The sequence below is a fragment of the Mustela nigripes genome, chromosome 3, assembly GCF_022355385.1.
Source record: "Mustela nigripes isolate SB6536 chromosome 3, MUSNIG.SB6536, whole genome shotgun sequence".
NCBI lineage: Eukaryota > Metazoa > Chordata > Mammalia > Carnivora > Mustelidae > Mustela > Mustela nigripes.
Window position 1 is genome coordinate 65,918,155 of NC_081559.1, and position 20,736 is coordinate 65,938,890.

The following is a 20,736-nucleotide window of genomic DNA, read 5'->3' on the forward strand; positions in this document are numbered from 1 at the left end:
CCCAGCATCTTTTTTCTTGCTTACCCATCTCTTTCAAATTCTTAACAGTACCCTAGTTCGAAAATTTTTTTTTATTGTGATAAAAACACATAACATGAGACCTGCCCTCCTAACACATTTTTAAGTATATAGTACAGTATCATTCACTATGTGCACATTGTTGGAAAGCCGATCTCTAGAACTTTTTCATCTTGCATTACTGAAACTCTACCCACCGAGCAAAAAATTCCCCATTTCCCTGCTCTCGCAGGCCCTGGCAACCAACATTCTACTCTCTGTTTTTATGAGCTTATCTGTTTTAGATACATCATATAAGAGAAATCATGCAGTATTGTCTGCAGCATAATGTCCCAGGTTCATCTGTGTTGTCTCAAATGGCAAGACATCCTTCTTTTATAAGGCTGAATAATATTCCATTGTACACATCTACCACATTTTTTTTGTATCCACTCATCCTTTGGTGAATATTTAATTTGTTTTCACAGCTTGGCTGTTGTAAACAATGCTGCAGTGAACATGGGAGGCACATACCTCTTCATGATTCTTTTTCCAGTTGTTTTGGATAAATACCCAGAGGTGGACTTATTGGATTACATGGTATTCTATTTTTAATTTTTTAAGAACCTCCACACTATTTTCCATATTGGCTGCACTACTTTATATTCCTACTAGCAATGAGTGCACCAAGGTTCTAGTTTCTCCATATCTTTGCCAATACTTGTTATTTTTCTGTTGTTACTGTTATTGCTTTATACAATGACCATCCTAATAGTATAAAGTGATATCTCATTGTGGTTTTGATATGCATTTCCATGATTCTTGGTGATGCTGGGCATCTTTTATATAGCTGTTGGCCATTTTTATATCCTCTTTGGAGAAATGCCTATTCAAGTCCTTTGCCCATTTTTACTTTGTTATCCTTTTTATATTTTTTTAAAGTTTCATTTATTTATTTTGTAGAGAGAGCATGCATGCACACACACACAGGGGGAGGGGCAGAGGGAGCAAGAGAATCCCAGGCAGACTCCCCACTGTTTGTGGAGCCCAAGGTAGGGCTCAATCCTACAGCCCAGAGATCATGATCTGAGCTGAAATCAAGAGTTAGATGCTTAAACAACTGAGCCACCCAGGTACCCCTCCTGTGTCCATTTTTAAATCAGATTATGTTATTTTATTTTTTGCTGTTGAGTTATAGGAGTTCCTTATAGATCTGGGAAATTAACCCCTTCTATGGTCTGGAAATATTTGGTCTGTAGGTTGCCTTTTCCCTCTGTTGATTGTTTCCTTTCCTGTGTAGAAGCTTTTGATTTGATGTAAATCTGCATGTGTATTTTTGCTTTTATTGCCTGTGCTTTTGATATCCTATCCAAGAAATCATTGCTAAGGTCAGTGTTATGAAGCTTTCCCCCCCCCTTCCCCCCCCCCCCTAGGAGTTTTATAGCTTCAGGTCTTACATTTAAGTCTTTAATCCAGGAGGAATTGAATTTTGTGTAAGATAGGTGTGCAGTTTCTTTTCTTTCTTTCTTTCTTTTTTTTATTTTTATTTTTTTTGCACTTGGATATTGAGTTTTCCACCTAATAGTAAAATTTACAAGTCTCAATGACAAAGAGAAAATCCTGAAAGCAGCCCGGGAAAAGAAGTCTGTAACATACAATGGTAAAAATATTAGATTGGCAGCTGACTTATCCACAGAGACCTGGCAGGCCAGAAAGAGCTGGCATGATATTTTCAGAGCACTAAACGAGAAAAACATGCAGCCAAGAATACTATATCCAGCTAGGCTATCATTGAAAATAGAAGGAGAGATTAAAAGCTTCCAGGACAAACAACAACTGAAAGAATTTGCAAATACCAAACCAGCTCTACAGGAAATCTTGAAAGGGGTCCTCTAAGCAAAGAGAGAGCCTACAAGTGGTAGATCAGAAAGGAACAGAGACCATATACAGTAACAGTCACCTTACAGGCAATACAATGGCACTAAATTCATATCTCTCAATAGTTACCCTGAATGTGAATGGGCTAAATGCCCCTGTCAAAAGACACAGAGTATCAGAATGGATAAAAAAACAAAACCCATCTATATGTTGCCTCCAAGAAACACATTTTAAGCCCGAAGACACCTCCAGATTTAAAGTGAGGGGGTGGAAAAGAATTTACCATGCTAATGGACATCAGAAGAAAGCAGGAGTGGCAATCCTTATATCAGATCAATTAGATTTTAAGCCAAAGACTATAATAAGAGATGAGGAAGGACACTATATCATACTCAAAGGGTCTGTCCAACAAGAAGATTTAACAATTTTAAATATCTATGCCCCCAATGTGGGAGCAGCCAACTATATAAACCAATTAATAACAAAATCAAAGAAACACATCAACAATAATACAATAATAGTAGGGGACTTTAACACTCCCCTCACTGAAATGGACAGGTCATCCAAGCAAAAGATCAGCAAGGAAATAAAGGCCTTAAACGACACACTGGACCAGATGGACATCACAGATATATTCAGAACATTTCATCCCAAAGCAACAGAATACACATTCTTCTCTAGTGCACATGGAACATTCTCCAGAATAGATCACATCCTCGGTCCTAAATCAGGACTCAACCGGTATCAAAAGATTGGGATCATTCCCTGCATATTTTCAGACCACAATGCTCTAAAGCTAGAACTCAACCACAAAAGGAAGTTTGGAAAGAACCCAAATACATGGAGACTAAACAGTATCCTTCTAAAGAATGAATGGGTCAACCAGGAAATTAAAGAAGAATTGAAAAAAATCATGGAAACAAATGATAATGAAAACACAACGGTTCAAAATCTGTGGGACACAACAAAGGCAGTCCTGAGAGGAAAATATATAGCGGTACAAGCCTTTCTCAAGAAACAAGAAAGGTCTCAGGTACACAACCTAACCCTACACCTAAAGGAGCTGGAGAAAGAACAAGAAAGAAACCCTAAGCCCAGCAGGAGAAGAGAAATCATAAAGATCAGAGCAGAAATCAATGAAATAGAAACCAAAAAAACAATAGAACAAATCAACGAAACTAGGAGCTGGTTCTTTGAAAGAATTAATAAAATTGATAAACCCCTGGCCCGACTTATCAAAAAGAAAAGAGAAAGGACCCAAATAAATAAAATCATGAATGAAAGAGGAGAGATCACAACTAACACCAAAGAAATACAAACTATTATAAGAACATACTATGAGCAACTCTACGGCAATAAATTTGACAATCTGGAAGAAATGGATGCATTCCTAGAAACATATAAACTACCACAACTGAGCCAGGAAGAAATAGAAAGCCTGAACAGACCCATAACCAGTAAGGAGATTGAAACAGTCATTAAAAATCTCCAAACAAACAAAAGCCCAGGGCCAGACGGCTTCCCGGGGGAATTCTACCAAACATTTAAAGAAGAACTAATTCCTATTCTCCTGAAACTGTTCCAAAAAATAGAAATGGAAGGAAAACTTCCAAACTCATTTTATGAGGCCAGCATCACCTTGATCCCAAAACCAGACAAGGATCCCACCAAAAAAGAGAGCTATAGACCGATATCCTTGATGAACACAGATGCGAAAATACTCAACAAAATACTAGCCAATAGGATTCAACAGTACATTAAAAAGATTATTCACCACGACCAAGTGGGATTTATTCCAGGGCTGCAAGGTTGGTTCAACATCCGCAAATCAGTCAATGTGATACAACACATCAATAAAAGAAAGAACAAGAACCATATGATACTCTCAATAGATGCTGAAAAAGCATTTGACAAAGTACAACATCCCTTCCTGTTCAAAATTCTTCAAAGTGTAGGGATAGAGGGCACATACCTCAATATCATCAAAGCCATCTATGAAAAACCCACCGCAAATATCATTCTCAATGGAGAAAAACTGAAAGCTTTTCCGCTAAGGTCAGGAACACGGCAGGGATGTCCATTATCACCACTGCTATTCAACATTGTACTAGAGGTCCTAGCCTCAGCAATCAGACAACAAAAGGAAATTAAAGGCATCCAAATCGGCAATGAAGAAGTCAAATTATCACTCTTCGCAGATGATATGATACTATATGTGGAAAACCCAAAAGAATGCACTCCAAAACTGCTAGAACTTATACAGGAATTCAGTAAAGTGTCAGGATATAAAATCAATGCACAGAAATCAGTTGCATTTCTCTACACCAACAGCAAGACAGAAGAAAGAGATATTAAGGAGTCAATCCCATTTACAATTGCATCCAAAACCATAAGATACCTAGGAATAAACCTAACCAAAGAGACACAGAATCTATACTCAGAAAACTATAAAGTACTCATGAAAGGATATTGAGTTTTCCAAACACAATTTGTTGAAGAGACCACCCTTTCCCCATTGTATAATCTTGATATCCACCTTAAAGATGATTTGACCATATATACATAGATTTATTTCTGGGCTCTGTATTCTGGTCCATTGTCCTGTATGTTTTTCTTTATGCCAGTACCATTCTGTTTTGATTACTGTTACTTTATAAAATATTTTGAAATCAGGAAATATGAAGCTTTCAGCTTTTCTTTTCCTTCTCAAGGTCATTTGGAGTTTTGGATCTTTTGCGGTTCTAGAAGCTGAATTTTAGGGTTTTATTAATGTTTCTGTGAAAATGCCATTAAGATTTTGATGGGGATTACATTAAATCTATAGATCTTTTTGAGTATCGTGGACATTTTAACAATATTAGATGTTTTAATCCATGAACACTTAAAATATGCCACAAAAAATGTGCCACTTTGGCATAAAGATTATTTGAGCCGAAGGTAATTGAGAAGATGTAGATATAAGAAAAGCTCCCTGCCTTCCCTGTTTACATAAAAGCAAGACATAAATTTTTAGAGATATCCCCCCACCCCTCTCTGCCAGGAAAGACAGAAGTTAATCACCAGAGACAATTCTAGACCTTTATCAGCCCAGAGACAGCACCAGAGGAATCTGTATAACAAAACTTTACTAACTTGACCTTACTTTCCATTAGCTTCCTCATATATTTACTTTCCCATAATTTATTGCCCCTAAAAACTCAAAGATCTTTGGTCACTTACCTAGAAATTTATTGTTATTTTGTTAAGATACTGTGTGAGCCCAATTCTTACTACCGCTTGAGTTACTTATCACCAAATACTCCTGTGTGTATGTGTGATACATGCATTAAGAAACCTCTGTTTATTTTTCTCTTGTTAATCTGTCTTCTGTCAGTCTATTTGCCCTAGGAAATTAACAAAAGATGGGTAACATAAGATGAGTAGAGGAAAAAGATTCTTTTCCTCCCCAAGAACAAGGTGTCTTTCTATTTATTTGTGTGTCTTCTTTAATTTCTTCCAGGAATGTTTTCAGAGTACAAGTCTTTTACCTCCTTGGTTAAGTTTATTTCTAAATATCTTATTCTTTTTGATGCCATTGTAAATAGGATTTTTTAAATTTTCTTTGCAAATTTTCATTGTTAGTGCATAGAAATACAACTGGGCTTTGATGCTGATTTTATATCTTATAAGATTGCTGAATTGATTTATTAGTTCTAACAGGATTTTTGGTAGGATCTTTAGGTTTTCTATATATAAGATCATGTCTTCTATGAGCAGAGATCGTTTTACTTCTTTCTTTACAATTTGGATGTCTTTTATTTCTTTTTCTTGCCTGATTGCTTAAACTTGAGTGCTAGTTGAATAGAAGTGGTGGAAATGAGCATTCTTGTCCTGTTCCTGATCTTAGAGGAAAATGCTTTTGATCTTTCACTGTTGAATATGTTAGCTATCGGCTTTTCACATATGTCCTTTTTATGTTGTGGCAATTTCCTTCTATTGCTAGTTTATTGAGTGAATTGGGGAGTTTATTATTTATTTTTTGCTTACAAGACTAATATAAATACAATTTCTATTATAAATCACAATTTATAAATTATTATAATTTATTTATAATTTATGTCATTCAAGTTTCAAAATTCAAATTCTTCTAAATTTTTCATATTCAGAGAAGATCATTTGGAAAATTAATAAAACTACCAGGACATAAAGGGAAAATATTACTCATGATTCTGTTCCTTAATTTTTCCTTCACTTTAGCTTTTTGTCTTTCTTGCTCAGGTAACTTGGCCCAGACAAGAGCCAGGATAACAGCAGCCTCAAGATCTTTGCCTCCACATTTCAGTGCTGGGAGAACCAAAGTGAGTAGCAGGTTTGGACTCAAAATAATGTGGACCCTGGGGTGCTCCTGCCTTGGGGATAATCCTAGAGTTGGCGACTTTAGTTTCTCTGGCCCATGGGAAGTCTGGTTAAGAAATGGAAGGCATTTAGGAAATAAGAGGTTAGGAAATTTGAAACAACAGCATGGAATCTTTAAAATCCTGTGTTACAAAAGAAAATGTCTCCTGTACCATTTTAACTTTAGTTCTTTGGGGACTGAATTAAACTCAACCTGAAAGAGTAACAGAAGAAAAAACAAATTTTAATTATATATACACACAGGAATTCAAAAAATTTACTTAAAGGGGTAGTTAGAATTTGAGGCTTATATACCCTCTTAATAGGGGATGAATGGGGGAGAGGGGCACTTGTGGGAGAACAAATGACTTTTGGGAAAAACAAATGGTCCTTAGGAGAATAGATGGGAGATATGATAGTTTTGTGATAGTGTCTGTTTAGGCAATTTCTTGGAAATCCCAGTGCTCATTTCTCATCTCTGGTGATAGGAGTCAGTCTTCCATGGCAGGCTGTGAAACTGCCAGGGAGGAGATTTATGGCAGTTGGATGATCTTGAGAGGCCCTGTTTTTAGCCAGATAAGGGGCGTTCAGAAAAAGCCTATTCTTGCAACTGTTGATTCTCAGATGTTCAACTCAAAATAATACCTATGCCACCATGGCATATTCTGGACCCCTTCATGTGATTCTCAGAAAGACCACTTAAGATACAGAACAATGACACTTGAAAGTAAAGTCTTTCTAGGAAGAGATGAAGTGCTCTTCCTTGAGGCTGTCACCAACCTACAGAGGAGGGTAACAGGGACCAAATAGAGTCAGCAGGGAGGAAAGAAATCAAACCATTTCCTGTCGTTCTGCTTTGCTCTCTGAAATATAAGGAGTGTACTTGTCTGTGCAAACGGAATGTTAGAAGGGTTAATAAATATCCCACTGTAAAAATTTTTTAAAAATATTTTATTTATTTATTTGACAGAGATCACAAGTAAGCAGAGAGGCAGGCAGAGAGAGAGGGGGAAGCAGGCTCCCTCAGGGAGCCTGATGTGGGGCTCAATCTCAAGACTCTGAGATCATGACCTGAGCCAAATGTGGAGGCTTAAGCCACTGAGCCACTGAGCTACCCAGGTGACCCCACTGTAAAATATTTTTAACTATTAAATTCTTCCAGCTAATGTTTCACAAGGATCTCAAGGATTGGCTGGTTAATGATCATTGTACATACTAACACCAACACCCAAATATCTAAAAGGTGATAGAGTAATAAAATAAGTAGATCACATTTCTGAATTTTCATATATTTTTATTTACATTGAACATTGAATTATTTAATAAAAAATAACAACTTCAGCCACACAGAATACTGTTGAATAGTCTCAAAATTGATACAGACATAGATATTGATATTTAACTTTCTTTGAGAATGAAAAATTTAGCTCTACATAATAGGGACTCAGATCATTTTTGTTAACAATAATGTTTTTACCCACGTTGCTATTATAAACACATGTATTACTTTTTCAGTCTTGTGAATTTGTAGCAAGATATTAGGACTATATAACATGGGTTATATGACCCCTAGGAGAGATTTACATCAGAGTTTCATTGATTCTAATGGCCTCTTGATATTATTACATGTAAAATTTGTAAACACAGTTGATTCTTATTCTTCATGAAATTATGTTCTGTCAAGTTGCTGTGAACACTGAATCAGCCAATACAGAAGCATTGCTCCTAGGGGATTTATGTGGTTAGGTTCCCAAAAGCCTCTGCTCACAACATTGTTGTCAACCAATTAGTATATAATCTTGTTTCATGTGTGTTTCTATTTAGAAGCACATTATTTAATATATATTTCTTGAAAATAATTATATGTAGTATTTTTTATATAAAATAATATTTTATTTTTTAAAAGATTTGTTTCTTTATTTTAGAGAGCGGAGAGAGAACTAGAGCAAGACCAAATGCAAGTGGGATGGGGGCTGAAGGATAGGGAGAAAATCTCAAGCAGATTCCCCATTGAGCATGGAGCCTGATGCAGGGTCCTGAGATCATGATTTAAGCTGAAACCAAGAGTTGGATGCTTAACCTACTAAGCCACCCAGGAGCCCTGAAAATAATATTTTAATTACAGTATTTGTGTCATTGAATAAAGGCCAACAGCACTATAACTCATGCCTGAATGAAGCTTATCTGATGCACATATGTTCTCCAAGAGGTATTTAATAGCCTTCTTGCACTTAGAAAGACAAGACAGCATTCTAGCACCATGCTTGGAGGCTATTTTATTTATTTATTTATTTATTTATTTATTTAAGATTTTATTTATTTACTTGACAGAGAGAGATTACAAGTAGGCAGAGAGGCAGGCAGAGAAAGGAAGGGAAGCAGGCTCCCTGCCGAGGAGAGAGCCCGATGTGGGACTCGATCCCAGGACCCTGGGATCATGACCTGAGCCGAAGGCAGAGGTTTTAACCCACTGAGCCACCGAGGAGCCCCTTGGGGGTTATTTTATACATTGAAATCATTAGCCAAAAGCACAAAAATGCAGAACATTTGGCACTTCAATAACCCAGAAAAGGATACTTGCTTATAGCATGAGAGCTAAAACAGGAAGGCAGAGCATCACGTTGTTCAAACTGAGCTGGAAACACATGCATCAGGTGATCAAAGTTTTCTCCACTCCGTATGTCTATGAATGATCATGAAAGCATTGCAGGTACTGATTTGGGGGTTAAAAATAAATTTTAGAAAGTAGGCACATCCACAAATACAGGATCCACAAAGAATGAGGAGCAACTATATTTGTTTTTTTGGAAACACTGGCTCCCACTAGATTCTGAAAGAGACCATGACACAAAAAAATTAAAGACTCCCCTGTAATACTCTTTATCAGCCCACATTACTGTCCTTCCTTCAGTTTGATTTTGTGGCTATTGGATTCTGCTAGGACCCTGCTCCCTTGCCCTCCACACCCCGAATACCAGCGCAGTTACCTTTCTCTAAACTGCCTCCTGTTGTTCAGGCCTTGCCTGTGTGTCAAGTGTGCCCTCTAGTATATGGCATATATTTACATCATTATAATAATAATGTATATCATTGAGATGAAAGTAACTCGTGATTTGGTTTCATCTGGAAGAGGGATGAGTTGAAAGTTCTAGTTAAGGCACCAGAAAATACGTTTCACGATAGCAATAGTTTTTCTGTCTTGGCCAAGGTCCGATAACACAGGTGGTCTTTTTAGGAAGCTGGCCTCCAGCACATTCAGCAGCACCACACTGTGATGCACGGATAGTGTCAATGCCAGTCTTGCTTTTCCATTCAGGGCTGTGCAGGCTTTGAGAGGAGTGATGCTGTAGGACTTTTTTCCTTAAAGGGTGGTTGGATCACTTGATGGCAGTAAAAATTCTTGACAAAGATGCTGTCAGGAAGACAAATATAAGCCCCTGTGAGGTTTCAGGATGCAAATAGTGGGCACTTACTGAGATCAGGAAAAAAATCTTTCTGTTTTTTTTGGCAATAACTGAAATCTAGATGGTTTATGGGACTTCTTGGAATCTGTCTTTATCCTAGAGTAAATTTTGTTGACAGATGAGGCAAGTAATTTTAGTAATACCATGCTTTCAGACCCATGTTGTAAGTAATATCAAATCACATAGAAAGGCAGTATATAATGTTTAAAAGTAAGGTTTTGGAATCAGAACTGGGTTCATATGTAGGCATGGCCAACTACTAGTTGCAAGACTGGATAATTTCTCTAGAATCTCTGAGCCTTAACCTCCTATTAGGTACAATAGGAATAATAATAGTACTTACCACGTAGGATCATTTTGAGACCTCATTGGCATAATATAGGCAAAGTGGTTACTGCGGTAATTTTTTTTACCTTGGAACAATAGATGTTTTATTGCTCTTATTTTGATACCCATCTAAAACTCCATGTGTGGAGTCCATACGTATACTGAAACTCGCTCATTTCCTGTGCACTTGGAGTCTGTGTTACAGTTTGTAAAGCTGACTCAGGACTACTTTAAACACTAACCAGTGCCTCTTACAAGGAATTGGGCAGGACATTTGTCATGTGGGCAGAAAGCAGGCTTGCTCATCTCTAGTTGACTTATATCGTTGTATAAATTGGCACTGGATGAGAAAGGATATTGGGTTAGACATACAATTGTTTGATCCCGAATATTGGTTCTGCTGATCATTTTGAAATTGGTTTCATTGGAAGTATTTTCTCTGCCAATAAGTGAAAAGATCTTTTTGCTGTGTTGCATGGGCGCTAGTACTTGCCATCTTGCCATTGAAGAAAACTGCATCTTTGACATTCATCACTAGACTAGAACTAAGTCAATCATGGTAATAATGGAAGGGAAACGGATACACTTCTTGCATGTGTGTGAGGTGGTAGCATTTACTGAGCAGTTTTCCTAATAAGGAAAACAGAGGTTTTGAGAAGTTGAATAGCAAGTCCAAGTCCATACAAGAAATAAGTGGAGGAGCCAGGTTTTGAACCAGGATGTCCAGTTCCAAAACTCTGTGTTCCATGGCATATATCCTCTAAACCCAGGAAAGCTTTTCTAGGGTCTTTTCCCCCTATCTGAGGTAAAAGCTTATCAGATCCTCTGGGGAAGACTGTTTCTTGGGAATGCCCTATCTTTGAGAAGAACTATATGCTAGATGATGTCCCTAAAGAAATCTATTTTCTGGATTCTTTCTAAAAGATTTTTCTTTTTTAATTAAATGAAGCTACTTTTAACTAAATTAGCTCAGGATGACAAACTTTTATGTCAGACCACAACCTTAACTTCTGTTTTGGTTTGGATTTTTTTGGCATTCTTTCGGGTTCATGATAGACCTGGTGCAGACAGAGGTGAGGTTTGTGCCGAGTCTCCTTGTTTGAAGTACCAAGAGACTCAACTTCTGCTATGTCCCTTGTCCAAAGTCCCTCTTTCAAATCCACTCCATGTTCAGGACAACCTTGTGACTATACTAGAAGTCCTTGACCAATGTAAGACCTTTCCAAATTCTTAAATTAGCAAGTTATTTATTCATTAAAATTCTTTAAAATACTAACTATGTAGGTGATAAACTGTGGACAAGCATTAGTACTTCCAAGCTGTACGTAATGCCAAACGGGTTTTTATTTCCTTCCCAAGAGTTACTCTGTATGTGAGTAGAAGGACAGCACTTGGTAATGCTGGGTAGTTAGGGGAGCCCAACAGACTTACAACTTTTGGAGTGCAAATTAGTGCTTCATTCTATATTTTTCCAGTTTGCTGCAGAGGACAAGTGCTGGTCTTGAAAACAGTTCTTAGTATACCTTTTAAATTATGTAACAGCACAATTAATATCCACCGAGGATTTTCTGACCACTAAACGGTTAAATTATCAAATGCCAAGGGCCCATTGTATGTTCTGAGGGAAGCTAACAGGTAAATCCTACTAATAGAGAAATATGGATGTGTTTTTAAGCTGCCTTTTTACTGTGCCCTAGGGCTGCCCTGAAGGGTTGGCACTCCCTGACTATTTTGAATAAAAAGAGAAGGAAATGAGGGAGGAAAAGCAAGGTTCAAAGTAAGACAGGGTTCTTCAGGGAGTGTCTCTGAATAAAAGGAAGTGGTAGAGAAATTCCCAAGTTTAGAATGTATGTGTGTGTGTTTCTGTGTGGGAGTGTGTGTGAAGGTCAGGTTGAGAGGAAAGAAATTAAAGAGAAAAAAAGTTCAAGAAAACTTAGAATTTACGGTTTGGCAGAAGGCAGGCCCCAACCAACATCCTCTTCCCTTTAATCCTGATTTGTGACCCCAAACCTCACCAGCTCCGAACTCCATCCTCCAGAGAGGGATGGGATGGGCAAAGAAGACTTCCAGAATGCAGTATAGTCTCTGCACGTGGGGCAGCTGGTAGTGTCTAGTTTTCCCTTTTCTCTCTTAGAATAGCCTTCCTGCTCAACACCAAGCTTTCATTTCCTCCTTCCTCATTAAAAAAAATGAAAAAATCAAACCATAGGCGGTGGTACCATAGCTTCAGCTGCATGCATATGAGCTGATGGCTTTGGAAACGCATCCAACATGCAGCCTAGGAAAGGAAACCGCCCTGCCCCCCGTCATTGCCTCAGAAGTGATAGCCCCATATTCCTGCTCACTATGCAGGTTGCTCTTCTAGTTCTTAAAAACTTAGCTCCCCATTTATTCCTTTTCATAAACTTTTCTTGAAGCCAACTGAAGCATTTCCTTCCACTATGCACCATTTCCTAACTACCCCTCAAAGTAGGTCTCATTATTTGTCCCCACCCTCATGCCCTCAACCCTTCTAGTACCCTCTTCGCACTTTTGCTGAAGGAGCTTGCAGACATCCTCACCCCATGGGGTGTTCCAAGCAGAACACACTTGCTGACCGCGGCATCTCCAGTTCAGACATTCCTGCTTCATCCCCTTGCCACCTGTTCTGAGCAGATGGGAGGCTGCCATGGCAGAGGCTGGCGCTAAAATGCCACTCGTGCACTTTGCAAACCAAATAGCTTATATGTGCAGGAGTGGGGGATTTTATTGTTGAGGTACAATAACAAAACAGGCTGTTTCCTACAGTTGTTTTTATTCATAAATTTCTTCCAGTCAGCCTAGGTGGTTGGGATAGATGATTGGGAACAGGTGTATCTCAAGCTCCAGTCTCCAGTGAGCACGTGGGAGCTGTGTGATGTGGGAGGGTGGCAGGAAGGGGACTACAGCTCATCTAATTCCCTGCAGTCCAACCTGGGCTTTGAGCCCATGTCTTTGTAATCACCCAGCCTCATGGGTCGTTGCCCAGTTTTCTTTTAAGAAATAGTTTGGTCTCATGCATCCTTATTGGAGAGCTTAACAGGGGCCCATTAGAACATCAAGAAATACAGAAATAATAGTGACGGGAATTTATACCAAGACTTCACAGTATGGTACTTCACAGAATGGGGTCCATTCTCAAGCGAGTAGGATAGTGCAAATTTTGTTTTTCTTTTATAGGTCTTCAAACTTCTCCCATAGTTTTCACTATTGTGTTCTAAACATCAAGGTCCCTTGGGTATTTAACCAAAAAACCTTTCAGCTTTTGGAAGAACCAGAAAATGCCTATACCCTAAAACTACTTCCCTTTGCCTCTGCTCTAGGTGGACACTCTGGAGGTGATACGACATCCCGAAGAAACCACCAACATGAAGAGGCAGACCATGGCTTCTTACTTCCGGGTACGGAGTCCTTTTGATCTCTATTCTACCTGTTTCCAAAAAGGACTGCCATCCCTTCCTGTGAGAGGCCCAGAGATGATGGAATTAGTGAAATAAGAGCAAAGTACAAGAGTTAGTTAAGAAAGGTGGGAGTGTGGGGAGAGAAAAATTAAAGTGGAGAGCCCACCTCTACGTATACCTTTTCTGATTTCAGAAAGATAAAATGAAATCCCATGTGTCTACAGACGGGACACTCTCTGTCACTGGCACAGAGCCCGTCCATTCAGTGTGCTGATTCTGTTAGTATTTGAGCTGCTCCTTAGCCTTAAAGCTACTGGAATCCACCGCTTTTCCAGCATATTTACTGAAAAATAAAGTTAATAAAATTCCAGAAGGTGGCTTATTAAGTTCATATCCTGAGGGAATCTGTCTTTGTTTTAACTTTATTTTCCTAGTTCAAATTGACCCATTGCCAGACACAGTTATTTCCCATCTCTGCTGCCCCAATTCTTGATATTTCATCTAGTAAAATGACTCCTTTGAGTAAAATTGTGCCTAGAAGGGCTCTGTTAAATGCATATTATATAGGAAAGGTAAGACACAGACACTTTTTACCAATTCACACAGATTTGTTTATCTTCAAATTATAAAGCAGTAGGGTTGGAAGCCCCTTAGAGTTCATGTCCCACTGGGAACTAAGGTCTAGGCAGCTTTGTGGTGGAGATGCTATTGGGCCAAAGACAGAATTACTGATCTCAGGTTGTAGGGTGGAGTTGGGATAGGAAGGGACTCAGCAGGGATGGGAGTTGAGTGATCGTGAGCTAGAGTTGCTGAAGCAGGCTGGAGGACAGGACCTGGGAGCCAGCACCATGGGGGAAGTCTCCATGGAAAGCTAGCAGGTTCAATTAGCATCCAAAGCCACGAAATCTGACCTCATCAGCTGTATACTTCAGAAGTAGACTGAAATTGGGCCCAGAGGGTGTGAAGTGGGCCCAGAGGCCTTTGAGTCCAGCACTCCACCTTCATGCTAATTCTTGCTACAGCTTCTCTGACAGGTAGATATTTAGATCCTATTTCATCACTCTAATGGCCGGACATTTCTAATTGCCATATATTTCTTACCTTGAGACCTACCCTAGTCCTGTCCACTTTAGTGGCTGTATCCTCCTAGTGTCTTGGGGGACAGGGTGTGTGTGTGTACGTGTGTGCATGTGTATGTCCCTGTTCTGGGAGATTTGGAGACTTTGAGCAGCCCTGTGGGATCAACTTCAAGATCCTAGAGGCCCTCTCTCAGATGAAGCCACCTTTGCCTTATGATTTTTCAGAAATATATCCATGACAATCAGTTTGGTGTCCCCCAGAAGTTAATTCCAAGAAAGAGAATATAGTGGCAAGCTAGGTAATAATACCATTTTGGATCAGTGGAGATGTGATTATGAAATAAAGGGACTGATTTCCTGTGTAGCTGCAATTGCCCCTGAAGGTGTGTCCACAGAGAAGCTCCAAAAGCAGCTGCCTCTTATGAGAAGCTGAGACAGTCCCACACAGCAGTGCTTCTCCATGCGCCCTCTTCTGTGGGAGCCCCCTGCCAGCCGCTTGATGGATGTTAGGTGACCTTCACAATAGTCTCCTTTTCTTCAATTTTTCTTGTTTTCTTTGTCCTTTTTCTCTCTTTCTTGTTTCCCTTCTGCTTTATTACCAGTGGTATCCGTAGGATTTGCTTAGACTTTCTGGTGGTTCTTAGGCTGAAGAAGAAACTGACCCCTTTCCTAAAAGCTAGACCTTTTACATTACAGATACAGTTTATGGAATACTGTGTTAGCATACCACATGAGCTGGTTCTGTGATGGCATTACAGGGTAACCTAAGCATGTTCTTCGACAGCTAAGCTTCTGCCACATAGGGATATTGCTTGGCACTTGGTGATATTTATTTATATTTTAAAGATTTATCTATTTGTTTTCTTTATTTTTAAAAAATTTATTTATTTGTTAGAGAAAAAGCATGAGCTGGGGGGAGGGACAGAGGGAGAGAGGGAGAGAGAGAGAATCTCAAGCAGACTCCATGCTGAGTGAGGATCCTGCTGCAGGGCTCAGTCCTATGACCCAGAGTTCATGGCCTGAGTCGACATCAACAGTTGGATGCTTAACTGATGGAGCCACCTAAATGCCCCTCATCTGTTCATTTTCAGAGAGAGAGAGTGTGAGTGTGAGCATGCGAGCAGGGGGGAGGGTCAGAGGTAGAGAATCTCGGGTGCCTGGCTGAGCAGGGAGCCTGACACAGGGCTCAGTCCCACCACCCCAAAATCATGACCTGAGCTGAAATCAAGAGTCAGACGCTCAATCAACTAAGCCACCCAGGTGCCCTGGCCCTAGGTGATGTTTCAAGAATGCTTTTGAATTCACAGACAGCTATAAGTACTTCACAGAACCTATATTATCACCCCCTATAGCTGGTTTCTTTTTCTGCCTTATAAAGGCCTGTGAGTTGTTTACAAGCCCACAAACTGCTCTAGAGGGCCCTGTGGGCCTGTGCCGTAATTATCCATTATGTTTGTGGTAACCTCATTTCCTGTGTATTTTTCCCCCTGGTAGTATTCTCTGATGGATCTGCTCTCCAAAATGGTGATCGGACAGCCCCACTTTGTGCGCTGCATTAAACCCAATGATGACCGAGAGGCCCTGAAGTTCTCCCGAGAGAGTGTGCTGGCCCAGCTCCACTCCACAGGGATCCTGGAGACAGTCAGCATCCGCAGGCAGGGCTATTCCCATCGCATCCTCTTTGCAGAGTTTGTGAAAAGGTCAGGCCAGCATCTTGGGAAATGCATTCTGTTAAATATAGCTGTCCTGTGGCTATCCCTATCCCCTGGGACTGCTCCTCCTGCTTGTTTGCCTCCTAACATGTAACCAGCTAGTTACCAGCTACCATTTACTTGCTGAAATGTTGCATTTTTATTGTGCTCCATCTAAATTGTTGTGCTCTGGAAGACAGGGTAAGCACACTTCTGACCACTTTTTAAAAAATAAAAACATCCATAGATATTTATATATTACATATATCCTTAGGTTTCAGAGCCTCCAGATATTTAACTGACATGTTGAAAGGGTTCCTTCTTAAGTGGGTCAAGATTCTAGTGAATGTGAAATACACCCAAGCAGCCGATCCTCTCTTAGGCTAAAACAATGTTATGGTGTCATAGGATAGTTAACATTTATATAGCACCTAGAATGTCCTAGATGTATAATCTCATTTGATCCATAGAAAAATGCTGTAAGCTATGATCTGTTATTATTCCCATTTTACAGATGAGGAAATTTTGAGGCACAGAAAGAAATGTAAGTGACTTTTCCAAGCTAGTAGGTGGTAGAGCAGAAATTTGAACCCGGGCGGTCTTCAGCATCCACATTTAATCTCCTCTGTCCATTGCATTCATTCAATGTTTATTGAAATGTTTTGGAGTTTTTTAGACCCAGAAATTGACTTTATCTATTAGTGAAAACCTGTTCTTGTCTATACAAGGCCATAGGGATGGATTCTGTGTCATGTGATTACGAGTAGGAGTTTTACAAAACTTTCTGTGAGGAAATAGAGGGCAACAATAACAAAAAGCCACCAGTGAGATACACTGCTGTCTGAAGACACCAGAGAGGAAAATTAAAACCCATTTTAAAATTTGCACCCCATTAGCCATCTCTAGTTTCTTTTTACCTCTTTTGTGAAACTTGTGCCCAAGGTCATTTTTCCAACTTTTTCTCCAGGAAGAATGGATTCTAATAGGTATCTTGTTTCATCGAGGCTTCAAAATACCACTACATTCCATGGAGAAGAAAGGGCAAAGAAATTTCCTTGCAGTTAGAGTTTTCCAATTAAAAATAACAAAATGGCTTTTTAAAAAAGAAGTGTCTTTGAGCTCCTTTTTCCTCTTAAACTTGGAGGTAGAAGGAGAAAAAAAGAGACTGTTTTAGCACATGAATGTGACTAGTCAAGTATTTTTAGCCACTAAGTGTGGAATACATAAAAATATTTAAGAAAACAGGTCAAATGCTAAACAGATTGGCACTTCTTTGTTCGTAATCAGAAAGCCATTAGGCAAGTATGAACAAGAATTTCAAAATGTCAGTAAATCTGAAGGTATCAAAGATTTCTGAGCCAGGAAGTTAATTGGTATTTTGATCCTTTTGAGCAATTTCACAACAAAATAGATGAGTTAGCAATTTTCTTCCTTGATGTTTATTCAACAAATAGGTGCGCCTCTTATCTTCCTGTTTGGGAATGCTGTTTTGTAAACTCTTAGCGGAAATAAGCAGACAAAACAATCAAAGGCAGGGAACAGAGTCATTTAGGTTTATTGGGTAGAGGTAAATAAAAGGTAAAGCCTTTTACGTTATTCTTTACCTTTTTGTACTTTCTGGCATTTGGGACAGAATCCAGAAAGACAGTGTTTAGGGGATTATGTTATTGGGTTCCAGAATGGGGAAGTATTGCCCAAGTTACCCAAATCTGCCACTTGGCCAAACCTAAAATACTTTCTCACCCCATCGTCTTTGAATTTTTTGGCAAAATCACTTGGAAGTGCCCTTTCTGTTTTCTATTCATGGAGCCTTGGGGGAGAGAGGTTGTTCCCAACACCTTCTCATCAGTGGGACCAGGTGGGTTGGAAGTTTTTATTTATTCTCATACAGGTATGGAAGAAGTCACCTGGCAGCAATGGGCAGGTAGCTGAAGCCTCCTGAAGTTGTACTGTTCAGGGACATCACAGAAAATGACTGAATGTTCATTGGCTTCATGGTCACTGGTCAGAAGCATGGTCAACAGAAGGTCTTTGCTGGGGCAAACACATAGAATAGCATGTGTTGGGATGTGTTCTGGCAAATGTCTGTAAGTTAGGACTGCACTTTCAGTTCAGAGTCTTACCATTTGTTTATTAAACTATTGCAGTGAAGAGTGCAACTTAGTAATGAGATCAGGGTTCTAATCTACTTTTGGATGTAGTGTTTGGCACATTACTTGACATTCTGTAAAAAATATTTCCTTGTCTGCATGAGAAGGCAGGATTACAAAGAACCCATATTCTGAAGAGTTTCAGGGATCACATGTAGATTCCTTGGCCTAACTTGGTTTCTGAGTCTTCCAGAAAGACCACTCACCCCCAGTCAAGCTCACAGGCAGGAGAACAATATGTCCCAGGTCCCAATTCATAACAGTTGCTAAATCAATGTGTTAAACAGAATGACCTTTACTCCCCTGACCCAGGACATCACAGTTTTGTACCGCATGATAAAGGGAATTTCCACCTTAGAAAGATTACTTGTCTTACATTTGAAATTTTTTATACTGTGATCATAGGACTATTTGAGATCTCCCTAATGTACACAACACCTTAAATTTTCTTTAAGATCTTCCCTTTCAATAGTTTACTATTTCTCATTATTCTCTTCCTGTGTTTTCCCTTTGTAATTAAAATGAAATCACTAAAGTATTGTAAACTTGTAGAATTTCCTGGCAGTGGCAGAAAAAGTATACAATTACATAGTAGAGTTTGGGTCTAAATGTGTGGCTTAATGGAATAGATACTGGTTTTTCATAATCATTGAGGGTGGGGGGTGATCCTCTCAGCAGCTGCATAAACAAACCTACATTATTTCCAACAAGTCATGCTGTTATTCAAAGTATTTCTTATTTGGACTTTCCTTCAGAAAAAAGCACACAATTATTTTATTGGACTTCTGCGAACACCCAGTTTGACCACCTTTTTTATTAGACTTGATTCTGAATTAATCTTAGCTCTTTTTGAAAATTAACACATGTACATGACAAAAATTTACCAACTTGGAGGCTTTTATTTATTTTTTTAGGATTTTATTATTTGAGAGAGGGCACATCCACGTGTGCAAGAGAAAGAGAGCACAGAGGGAGAAGTAGACTCAGAGAGCCTGACATGGGACTAGATCCCAGGACCCTGGCTGGGATCATGTCCTGAGCCGAAGGCAGATGCTTAACTGACTGAGCCACCCAGATGCCCCAACTTTGAGGCTTTTAAGTGGAAGTTCAGATATAGATTCTATAAATGAGTCCTAAATATTTATGGCAAAGAGAGCATGTAATGTCCCAAGGAGCTGGAGAATGAGTGATTTTTTAAAAGGAACCACAATTATTAGGACTTTTTTGTTGGTTTGGGTATGACCTTTTTGTGAATGAGTTACCTGATTTTATAACCACCTTCCAAGTAGTAGCAGAATTTCTAGCAGCTACAGAGAAGACTTATGAATGCCAAGGATTATGGACACAAGAGTTGCCTCTGAACATTTGTGAAGAATCAAAGTGCCCTTGTGAGAACTGTCTCATAAAAAGTCATTTATACAACTCTGCCTTTACGTATGTATCCATATCTTGAATAGAATGCCTGGCACAGAGTAGGTGCTCAAAAAATGTGGATCGAATGATTCTAAACCCAATGATGCTGAAGGCAAGAATGTGCCTCATCTGTGTTCTTAGCACCTTGTATGGAACTTGCCATATAGGTAGGTTCTCATTAGACATTTTCTCTTGATAACATGGAGGCTGTATTCACGGCCAGGAGCTAAGAAGTCCTGTAGGTGACATGTATGTCTACCTCCTGGTTTCATCCTGGGACCACTCTGGAAAAACCCTGAAGGAGTACAAAGTTAAGGGTCAAAGTCCAAATATGAAAGACTTGAAAATCAAGGTCAACTTTAAAAATGTCTGGTTGTGGGGCGCCTGGGTGGCTCAGTGGGTTAAAGCCCCTGCCTTCGACTCAGGTCATGATCTCAGGGTCCGGGGATTGAGCCCCACATCGGGCTCTCTGCTCTGCAAGGAGCCTGCTTCCTCCTCTCTCTCTGCCTTCCTCTCTGCCTCCTTGTGATCTCTCTGTCAAATAAATAAAATACTGAAAAAAAAAAAAGTCTGGACTTTTTCTGGACTCCAGAACTTCCACCAGCAAGAATACCTGGGTCTCAAAGGATTGCTCTAGAATCCAAGAAAGTGAATTCTTTAGCTCTGGAGATGCCCTCAGTAAGGAGTCTTGTGTGTCCTTTTCCTTATAGTATAAATAAATAAAAGCGGTAAAGAAAAAAAATGACAAGAATAAAGTACCTTTATGGAGGGCATGAATTACAAAAGAGCATATGACACAGAACATCCTAAACATTTATTCTCTCCTTTTTACTACTCCCTGCTGTACCTTTCAGAATACTAAGGGTAGTCTCCCAACTGAATTTGGGAGAGCCTCCAAATAGGTCTTTCTAACTCCAATCTGTTTTTTTTTTTTAAAGATTTTA

General features: G+C 39.3%; 1 protein-coding gene across 1 annotated transcript in view; it reads left to right on the forward strand.

Moving 5' to 3' along the window:
- Positions 1-20,736, forward strand: part of MYO3B (myosin IIIB) — a 376,680-nt gene that overhangs the window by 207,897 nt on the left and 148,047 nt on the right. Inside the window, exons 23-25 of the mRNA XM_059395489.1 lie at positions 6,133-6,212; positions 13,382-13,459; positions 16,033-16,238. Coding sequence (XP_059251472.1) covers positions 6,133-6,212; positions 13,382-13,459; positions 16,033-16,238 — 364 coding nt within the window. The remainder of the gene's footprint in view (positions 1-6,132; positions 6,213-13,381; positions 13,460-16,032; positions 16,239-20,736) is intronic.